Source organism: Embiotoca jacksoni, unplaced genomic scaffold (genome assembly GCF_022577435.1).
Source record: "Embiotoca jacksoni isolate LCO1_2020_lvr unplaced genomic scaffold, fEmbJac1.0.p SCAF_48, whole genome shotgun sequence".
Lineage (NCBI taxonomy): Eukaryota > Metazoa > Chordata > Actinopteri > Embiotocidae > Embiotoca > Embiotoca jacksoni.
In genome coordinates, this window is record NW_027185401.1 from 2151162 (window position 1) to 2162310 (window position 11149).

Genomic DNA, 11149 nt, shown 5'->3' on the forward strand with positions numbered 1-11149 from the left:
TCCTTCTGTCAGTTTGTCCGCTCAGAGAGGATATAAATAAAGGAACCGCAGAACCGCCTCAGAGAGTCCCACACCTTTCTCCTGTAAGTACACCGCTGCTGTTTTGTTGTTGGTTCCAGATAAGTGTGCATGAATGGACTTAGTTTGGGGATGAGGCATGTATTGTTTTATAATTGATTAATTACTCAATAATACTGTAAGCTGTAAGAAACAGTTAGTCAATGAATCAATGCTAAAATTTGCTGACAGTTTAGAATTTTGACTGAGTGCAGAATATAGATAATCACGGTCCAACCAAACAAAGTCACAACTTTTGACCACATTTGCCACAAATATAATACAAGTTTTTCTCAACAGAATCTCCTGCTGCTGTTTATAACTCAACTTTAACTGGGAAACGGCTTTAATTGTCCTTTGTTGGGTCTTCTCTCCACTGAAACAACTTCAACCTGGATGACGTGGACTGAAAACAAACAGGTACCGTTTTCTTAGATACTTCTCATTTAAAGGGAAAACGTCAGGATGATTAAAAATGTGTGCTAACAGTTTGTAATTATAATTTGATTATTATAGACCTTTTGACAGGACAAATGACAGGAGACGTGAACTTACCTACTTTTCATTCTGGCCCCTTCAGACTGAGTGATGGATGTCGGTGGTCCGATGGAGGTGGCGGCGCTCGGCCGGCCTTTCCGCCTCGGGATGCTGTACGACTGCCGCAAAGATTTACTCATCCCTGGTAAGAATTCACATTTTACACGTCTTACAAGATCTTTGATGCATCCTCACCAAACTTTTAATATCTAAGTATCTTTATCTCCTCTGACCTTTGATCAGTTCTTGGTTAGTGATTCAGCTTATATCCCAATAATGAATGCCTTTCAAAATGTATTCTTGTAATCAATCACTGGCAGCCATTTCCTTCTGCACAGCAGCAATATTATCTTTGGTTTATTTGAATAAACACATAAATTACTGCTAGACATTTGGCTTGAAAACACTGCATAAGGAAACATGTCTATTCGTCCGTCCATCCCATTCTTGTGAGAGCAATATCTTCGGAGTGCCTTGAGGGCGCCTCTTCAAATATGGCATAAATGTTCATTTGGTCCCAAGGATGAAATGAATGAACTAGACTTTGATGGTCAAAGTTCAAGATGACCTCACAAATTCATACGAAGGGCAATCTAAAAGTTCAGAGACTGCTCCTGTTGTGTGTGAACAGAGCCAGTACCGTGATGTGAACTAAGCAGGGGGGGAGCTATAACCTTAACGTCTCAGAACGGGGCCTAATGTCACTGTCCTGGACAAAAGGGTGCGTCGAGTCAGGAGGAGAGCCAAGTGGTTTTTCTTTGACAGGCGCAGGGTCGTGCACTGAATTTGTCCCCCAGGGTCTGACAGCCAACACCGAGTTCTACGGTGACGCTCTGAAGCATCTGATGGAAAACATTCAGTCCGAACGACCTCAGCTGTGGCAAACTGGAACAACAACTCATTCTAGTTATGTTTGTCAGGGAACCTCCGTTTACTTTGCTCTTTGTTTTCAGTGGCCCCTTTGTTCACCACGCGCAGGTGATGCGCCCATATCTGGTCATAATCTGCTAACTACGACAACATTTCAGACAAAGATAACACGATAAAATGACAAAGTGATGAGATTTTATAGCCTGGTGCGAACCGTAGCCCAACTTCACTCCCCGAATAGATGTGTCTGGGCACCCTCCATAGGGGGTCGTTTCCAGTTGTTCCATCGTACTGGGCGTAGACCTCCGTCCCCAGAAAGCTTAAGAAGCATTCCTAACGTTAAAAAGGATATCCAATCAGACGAGCTGTACTGAACTGTAGCGAAATGTTCAGACCCAATAAAAGCTGGAAAGGAAGTGGCATTCCACTAATTGAGAACAATTTATTTTTAGCCAGGAACGATTGTCGAACTGTCTCGTTTTCCTTTAGCTCTCCTTAGTAATGACTTCACTAACTTCTTTACAGACAAAATTGTGAATATTAGGTAAAAATGAAATCGCATCCTTAACCACAGTTGCCAAAGATCTATCAATGTCTGTAAGAGCTGATTTAGATTTATGATCCTCCTCTTGATCTCTCCGAGTAAACTTCAAAAATTGCTTTATCTGAACAATCAACATGTCTTTTAGGCCCCATCCCAAGAAAACTGCTGAAGGAAGTTTTACCGTCAGCTACTGCTTCCATATTTGATCAGATCCATCTATCCTTATTATCATACTATGTACCACAGGTACTATGACAAGTAATACAACCTCGACTTAGAAAAGCCTGCTCTGTATCCAGGGATGTTAGCAAAATTATTGATCTATATCCAACGTATCCTTCATTTCAAAAATCCAATTAAAAAGTCATCATAAATCAATCAACATTTGCGTGGCTTTAGACAATCCACTTACAATGCAGTCCAGGGATCCCTTCCAAGGAAGCTTGGCCATGACTCATATGACCCCAACGACTCGACTGGCGGTACACAGATTGTTTATGAAAGTGGACATAATTTCCCAGTAAAAAATATTAGGTCGTTGCAGAAGTACCATTAACTGCAGCGCCAAAGGAGGCCACTAGGTTTTAGCTCCAAAAAGGCTCAGCCTCCGTAGATTCCCATTTAACTTCTCAAGTGAAATACAAAACTTCAGTTTACAAACCAATGGGTGACGTCACTGTGGTCGGGTGGGTCTCAGATGCGACTTGAATGAATCAAGGTGTGAACAACCCCACAAAAGGGTAAAATCACGAGACTCGCCTCAAATTAGTAAAAACTGAAGAGGTCTTTTGGAGAGAGATGAAACTCCTTCAAAAAACTCAAACAAGTCCAGTTGCCTTTGGAGAACATGGAAATTGAAGTCCTGGATATTGTGACATCACCTAGTCTTCTTTATCATGTCACCAAATACCTCAAAATGCTGCAACAAGATTCTTTAAAAGATAAGAATTCTGTCCTTCAGCTGATCTTGAACAAGCCAAGCAATGTTTATGTAATCATAATGCTAACAATAGCAGATCATTTGGGAAGTTAACTGGTGTACACATTTGAGATTTTAAAATGATTCTGACATTGAATATGCTTTCTATGATCATCAATCTATCTTGTTTGATATAAAAACACCTTGTGGAGCTTTGGAAACTGAACTCGTTTTTTTTATATCTTCTGCAGGAATGACACTGTGGGACTGCGATGAACTGATGAAAGATATTGGAGAAACACCACAGAGCCATGTAGATTTTAAGATGGTAGCTTCTGACTCGATTGAAGACAAATTGTCAACACTTAATGTTGAGGCATCACTCAAGGCAAGTTTTTTGGGTGGGCTGGTTAACGTTGGTGGATCTGCCAAATACATGAATGACAATAAAACCTCCAAGAATCAGGCCAGAGTAACTCTGAAGTATGAGAGGAAAACAACGTTCAAGGAGCTGTCCATGAATCATCTTGGAAGAGGCAATGTGAGGCATTCAGATGTGTTTGATAAAGGCTTGGCAACACATGTAGTCACTGCTATTGTTTTCGGGGCACAAGCCTTCTTTGTGTTTGACCGTGAGGTGTCTGAGAAGGAAAATCATCAAGACATTCAGGGCAACTTGGAAGTGATGATCGATAAAATCCGCACCCTTGCCATGGAGGGCAAAGGCTCTGTTAAAATGGAAGAAAAGGAAACAGTATGTGATCATAAATTCTCCTGCAGATTTTATGGAGACTTTAGCCTTCAGAAAATTCCAACATCCTTTCAGGAAGCAGTAGATATCTGCCAAAGCCTTCCAAACTTACTGGGACCCAACGGAGAAAATGCCGTACCGATGACAGTCTGGTTGTTGCCTCTGACAAGTTTAGATTCTTCTGCTGCTAAACTCGTCCGACAGATAAGTGGAGAATTAGTTCGAGACTGTCAGCATGTCCTGGAGGACTTCAATGAGATAGACATGAGGTGCAATGATGCAATGAACACCACCACTGCAAAGCAGTTCCCACAGATTGGTGAAAAGCTTAAAGGTTTTAAAAAAAACTGCTCTCAGTTCAAGCTGAAATTCCAACAAAGTTTGGCAAATAAACTTCCATCAATCCGGGGAGGAAGAGAAGAGGAGTCTGAGCTTGCAGAGATCCTGGGGAAGATACGTTCTTCATCTTTCAACAGTAAAAACCTGAATAAGTGGATGGACTGCAAGGAGAGTGAAAACAACACCTTAAGGTGTTTCACCAAAATGATGAAAAACACTGCAATCATCCCATCTCAAAATAAGCTGTACGAAGAACTTCTGAATGCAGATCATGTTGTGTGTTTTGTTTTCACCTCACTGGGAAGGGCTGAACCGTACCTCTCAGCTTTATCGGACTACTTAAAAGGAACAACCAAACCAGATGACCCTCAAGATCCACACACTGATTATGTAGAGAAGGAACCATGGTACACCTTTGCAGAAATAGCAGAGATGAAGAAGAAAACAAAGCTCTTCAATGATTTTGAAGAGGCCAACAAAGAGAACAAGAACATTAAGTTCCTGACAGTGGGTTTAACAAATGAGACACAAAAAGGCTCAACCATCTACCTTTACAAAGATGGCCGCTCCGTCAGTGAGAACTTTGAGCCGCCTTCAAAACCTGAAACTGTGACAGTGGGTGAAATAAACCACAACAGTGTGACACTGAAGATTTCTCCTCCCAGGTTTGGAGAAGAGAACGTCACCTCCTACTCTGTTGAGTATTGTGTCAGTGGAGAGGATGGATGGCAACAAAAGACAGAATCAAAAGCTGAAGAAGTCACGGTGAGCGATCTGAGGCCGAACACAAAGTATATGTTCAGATGCAGAGCAGTGACCTCAGCAGGTGTCGGACCAGCCAATGAAGTCAGTGATTCCATTAAGACCTTACCTTGCTGCCCTCCTGGAGAACCTCAAGTTGAAGCAAACTCATGCGAGATATCAGTTAGCTGGAAAAAACCTGCTGAGCTCAGACAGGATGTCCAGATTTCAAGATACATCTTGGAGTACGCAAAAACAGGCACTGAGGTGAAAGAAGAACTCAAGTGGAAACAAAAAAAGTCAAGTGGTGAAAAGGAAACCATTTCAGGACTTCAGTCAGAGACAGAGTATGCAGTCAGGGTCAGATGTGATTGTGGTGAAGCTGGAACAAGCAAAGAAAGCAACACAGTTTATGTCGGCACAAAAACATTTAGACGTCTCGCAGAATCCCTCAGACGTGGAAGTGAAAAGATAAATTCTGAATCCCCATCAGTTTACAAACTGCCTCTGAAAGAAGAAGAAATTAAAATAAATGGCTGCCGGAGGTTTAACTTTGGTGAAGAACGTGACGGGAAGAATCGTACAATTGTTCTTCTTGGAGCGACCGGATCAGGAAAGTCCACTCTCATCAATGGGATGATCAACTACCTTGTTGGTGTTGAGTGGAAAGACGATTTCCGATTTAAATTGATCAACGAAGTTCATTTGAGATCAAAAGGTCACAGCCAGACGTCTGAAGTCACCGTGTACAAAATCAACCACCAGGAGGGTTTTAAAATAGATTACTCACTGACCATCGTTGACATTCCAGGATTTGGAGACACAACAGACATAAAAAGAGACAAACTGGTCACAGAGCAGCTACGTGACCTCTTCTCTGCTCAGGATGGTATCAAGGAAGTTGATGCTGTGTGTTTTGTAGCGCCGGCTGCTTCAACAGAACTCACAGCAAGACAGAAATATGTGTTTGATTCAGTGCTCCCAATCTTTGGCAAAGATGTGGCAGAAAACATCAGAGTTCTGGTGACATTTGCTGATGGACAGCTTCCCCCAGTTCTAGAGGCGATCAGTGCTTCAGATGTCCCATGTCCTAAAACCGATGACGGTCTGCCAGTTTACTTCAAATTCAATGATTCAGCGTTGTTTGCACACAACACATCATCTGTGGCTCACAACACTGGTGATGATGGTGATCAGCGTGATGAAGATGATGAGGATGATGAAAACCTTAATCAAATGTTTTGGAGCATGGGTCCAAAAAGCATGAAGAAGTTTTTTGCTGCTCTGGGTGTCATGGACACCAACAGCTTGACAATGACAAAGGAAGTCCTCAGAGAAAGACTGAAGCTTGAAAACTCAGTCGAAAACCTGCAGGAACAGATTAAACTTGGACTCGCTGAAATGTATGAGATAGAAGAGATAACCGAAAGACTCAGAAAGCATGAGGTAGAGATAAACAAAAATAATAACTTTGAGTTTGAAGTCACTGTCATGAAGCCTTATAAAGAGCATACTTCACCAACTGCAGATTTTCTTATCAACTGTCAGCAGTGTCATGTCACCTGTTCAACATCTGATGCTACAGATCAAACCGACTGTGCTGCAGAGGGATCATATGGATTCTGTACTAGCTGCCCAGGAAAATGTCACCATAGTGTGCATTTTTTGCAAAAGTACACGTGGGAGTATGAGGAAGTTACAGAAAAACGAGCAGTGAAGGAGCTGAAAGAAAAGTATGTCGGAGTCTCAGGGGAGAAAACAATTGTTCCTGTCGATGTACTGAATGAAAAACTGGAAGTTAAAAAGCGTCATTTGCAGAATGAGGTGGAGGAACTGATGAGGGAGTCAGCAGAGTATCTGACCAAACTTGGAGAGATATCACTGAAGTCAAATCCTCTCAATCTTTTAATGTACTTTGACCTGCTTATTGAGGGAGAGACATTAAAGGCCAAACCAGGCTGGATGGAACGAGTTCAGTTCCTGAGAGGCATGAGGGGGGAAGGCTTTTTTGACAGAATTAGTCGTAATTTATTTCGCCATTTCTATTTGTAGCTTTGCAAACCGTGAAGAAAAGATCTATATAAATCCTCAAAGACACAAATTTCTCCACGTTTAAACATTATTCAAACAAAAGTAATCCTTGCATTTGTAGCATATAGATTTTCTTCCTCAGTTCTGCCTTTGCTTTAGCTTGTGATATAATTTAAACACTCCTAAAGTTTTGGCCAGGAGAGTTTTCATAAGTTTAACTGGTGTAAACTGTTCTCGTAAAATCCCAAGTTTGAGACGAGCTTTCAGATACAAAGAAGATTGCCATCAATAATTTGTCTTGATGTCTTGTATAACAGAATATGCAACACAAAACAATGCAAAAGTTTTGAATTATAAATGCAAACAGGATATTTACCCTAAAATATGTAAAATATAACGATTATTCTAAGACAAAAGAGCTGTGTGGTGTTTAAAGAACAAATGGAAAATTTTTTGCAAAATATCGTGTTGAAAGCAGTTGTCTTTTTCTATATATTCAGTTTTTATACTCTAGAAGTGTTCATTTTGTTCAACCATATTATTTTCATAACCAAAATGTGTGTTCATATTCAATCAGAGATTATTGTATTATGTTGAGAAAGTAACAACCCTGTTCCTGCGGTCATTATGTCATGTCAGCGAGACATTTTTGCACAAGTTCTTTTTAACAGTGATTTGGAGTGAAAGGTAGCGACTGTCTAATCAAAGAGCCTCCAGGCCTGAAGACAGGCACGTGTTTTTATCTCTGTAAACAAGGTTAACTTTAGGTTTCATGCAAACCTTTGTGCTCCATCTAGTGGCCAAAGATGTAACGACAACACAATTGTGGTGTTAATCGAAGACCAATAAGAGACTGTTGGGACTTTCTTATTTTGATTATTAACCAATTAAGAATGTTGAGCTGTTGAGGCAAAGTACCATGATGGGTTTAAAAACTAAAGTTAAGAAGGTGTTTTTGTTTTCTGAATCCAACTCCCTTCGCTTTTCAGATTTGTACTTTACTTTTCTGCAATCTGAAGTTATAAAACTGCTTTTTGAATACAGAGTTTGTCAAGAGTTCATTTTGTTTTACCGTTTGGTTCTTAAAAGTCTGATAGTTGTTAGTAGTAGTACATTTTGTATTTGTTGTTTATTGCCCACCCGCTACTTACTGAGAGTTTTTAATCTGAATTTTCAGACTTTTTATCTGATTTTGTTCAGATAAAGTGATCAAAGTAGGTAACTTTAATATTCACGCTGCTGTGGACAATGGCTGCCTCAGCACTGCATTTCATTATTTACTCTACTCAATTGTCTTTTCTCAAAATGTCAATAAACCCACACGCCGTTTTAGTCACACCATCGATCTTGCTTTGATGTATGGCATAGAAACGGAACATTTAATAGTGTTTCCTCAAAACTGCCCTTTGTCTGACCATTTGTTAACGACGTAAATTTATAATGAGGCAATTGAGAAGCAATTCCATCACAGTAGATGTCTGACAGTCTAATGGTGCTGTAACTAAATTTAAGGAAGCACTTCTATTGTTATTTACGTCAATGCCATGTGCCAATACAGTGGAGACAATCGAACAAGTGGATAATCCTGTTGATAGTGCTGCGGGCCCACCTGTAATTTGCCTACTAAAAAGCGGGCTGCCAGATAATCATTTACATCATTCAATGTGATCAAAAAGGATTTATCCCATGTATGTTCTCCTTTTTCAATGTCTAGACACCTCGTAAATATTATACAGTAGCCTATACGGTGAGCATGGGAAAGGCTTCATTTTAAAATGTTCGAAAATGGTCTAAACCTATCCAGAGGATGTGTACAAGTAGCAGCGTTGATGTTTGGTCAGAGAAGTCTATGTCGTCTATGGAAGCAGACTTTGACTGAAGTTAGCACGCTAACCAGTGAGCGCTAGCCCGGCTTGTCATGCAATACCACTTTGTACCAGAAGGTGGTACGGTCAGACACCGTGGCGTAAAGTCTGCCCTAATTTCAGCATCAGAAGAAGACGTAGTGTGTCAATTCATACTTTCAGTGATGATAAATGAAACTTTAGACACAACAACGGCTGAAACTTTCAGGAAAACAGAAGAAGACGAGTTACCATCCACCACCGGAGATAACTGCTGTTGAGGAGTAAAGAAGCGAAGTTTGACGCGAACCTCGCTTTGTTTTTGGTGAGTAAACTGCTGCTAATGCCAACAGTGGCTCAGTAGGGTTAACTTATGAAGGCGGTTCATTGTATGATGTCAGTGGCGTTTTGACCAACGGGGTCATGCGGGGTCAAATCTGCTCATCTGCGGGGGCGGTGAACTTTGAAAAATATCCTTTAGGTTTTTTTCTGACAACACAAACTGTACTGCCAAATGTTCTAAATGCATTTGATATATATGTTTTTTTGCTGTGGCTGCTTTATTGCTACCATGATCTTCCTAAAAGGGGAGATCATCAGGTTATAATGTAAACTACAGCCTTAACTAGTCACCCATTTTTTTTGTCTATACACTACATACAATTTAACTTCATCATCATAATAAAACAAACAAATTACTTAATAACAGCTGGTGAAGAATATGTAAATTCGACCAAACTGCACAGACTCAGAGAGCCGGTGTTACACTGAAATCTGTCCCCTATTGTCTGACCTTCCCCTGATATTCTCTCCCTCACTTCTCACAATTCTCAGATTTATGAAAAAACTCATTATTGCATTAATGTACAAAACACCGATGGTGCAGGAGTTGGAGAACTTCAAAACGTACCCAAGAATACTCCGATTTTTCTTTTTTTACACCTGTTCACACAAGTGAAGACTTTTATCGTAACATTTTCCAAAATACTTTGTTGACGAAAAAAAAACCTGCAAGTCCTGTTAAAAGTAAAAATGCAGTAAGCTTCTATAAGATTCACCACGTATCTACTGGACAATCTGACTGCTGAATGTGACATGAAATAAACTCAAATAAAAGGCCTGCGATGCAGTGAGGTTCTGGCTGTGGGCGGAACATCGTGTCCCCGGGTTTCCAATCAGATCGAGTCAGATCTCGCATTTGTAAAATCTTATTGGACGGTTTGCGATCCCTCTTTTTGATTTAATTACCACGCAATATAATCAGTTCAGAGCTCTTCTTTCTCTGCAAAAGTTGCAGATCACTTCTACGATGTTTATTATTATTTGGGCCTTGAGCACCAAAACAGTGCAAAAGCTTATGTTGTGTATTTTTTGAAGGAACTCTTCTTCTCTCTGTTTTTTTTTTTTTTTCTTTTCAAATGATTTTCATTTCGGAGGGCTTAAAGGAGCCAGAAAACTTGGCACTCATGTCAGAAGTGTTGGTGATGTACATGCGAGATGGGTTTCAGGAATGGTTGTGGCAACATTACTCCGTAGCGCCCGCTAAATATGAAGGTATTTTTGTGTCTTTATTATGCGAGCAAAAAAAAAAAAGGTGTTTTGAGAGCAAATTTCTCGCACTGCAATCAAAAATCAAGGTTGTAAGTAAAAATATAAAAACTAAGAATAAATAATTTGCATTGCAAACAAATTTGCTCTTGAAGTTTTGTTCATTTTAGTCACAGAATTGAGAATTTTGCTGATGAAACGAGACTTTTTGGCTGCAAATTTAAAACCTTTTCTCCCAAATCAAAAACCTACGAGTTGAGTTGGATGTAGTGGGCGGGGCATACGCTGGAGACGGAGTTTCTATTGGTGGATTGACTCGGACTCACGCAGCATGGACACACCCTGCTGCTTCTGGAAACACCTGACATTTCAGGACTGACTTTAACAACACGGAGTGATGTTTGTGTTATATTCATCTTTTCCTATTGAAACGCTTTTAACTTTGGCAGCACAGCATTCACTTTGGTTGTATTTCATGCTGCCATCAGCATGTTGATCCCTTCAGCGGGACACGTAGCGGTATGCTGCTCGTATTTCCACCGGGACATATCGTTTCCCGTCCCGCTGGATGAAGAGCAGCCTGTTAGGAAACGTTTGTGTCTGTGAAAAACGAGCGGCACATGTCCCTGAAAGGATCTGCACCACTTGTGGAAAACTACAGTTGTAATCTTGTTCACTTTAACGACGTCGGAGACGGTACGTGCCGGTGGAAATACCGGCAGCCTCCCACCATATACTGCTCACGGCACCGGCGCCGGCATTGACAACGTGACAGATAACCAAAGTGAAAGCCGAGCTGTCACGTTTTAAAGCATTTCATCAGAAAAGAGTGATTTAACGTCAGCGGACCTCTAATGTAGATCAACACACGGTCCTCTGCTGTCGGAGGCAGCGAGTTTCAACACCGATTCCGGTATCCGTCTCATTGGAGCTGCGACTCAACAGATTGTCGGATATTTTTAATTTAA

General features: G+C 40.7%; 1 protein-coding gene across 1 annotated transcript; it reads left to right on the forward strand.

Annotated features, from left to right (window-relative positions):
• The first annotated feature begins 36 nt into the window (after positions 1-36).
• On the forward strand, positions 37-7832 carry LOC138210703 (uncharacterized). Its single transcript, XM_069169993.1, has 4 exons — positions 37-83; positions 358-477; positions 638-739; positions 3179-7832. Exons 3-4 carry the CDS (start codon positions 646-648, stop codon positions 6808-6810), a joined length of 3726 nt encoding a protein of 1241 aa, XP_069026094.1. The 5' UTR covers positions 37-83; positions 358-477; positions 638-645; the 3' UTR covers positions 6811-7832.
• The last annotated feature ends 3317 nt before the right edge of the window (positions 7833-11149 follow it).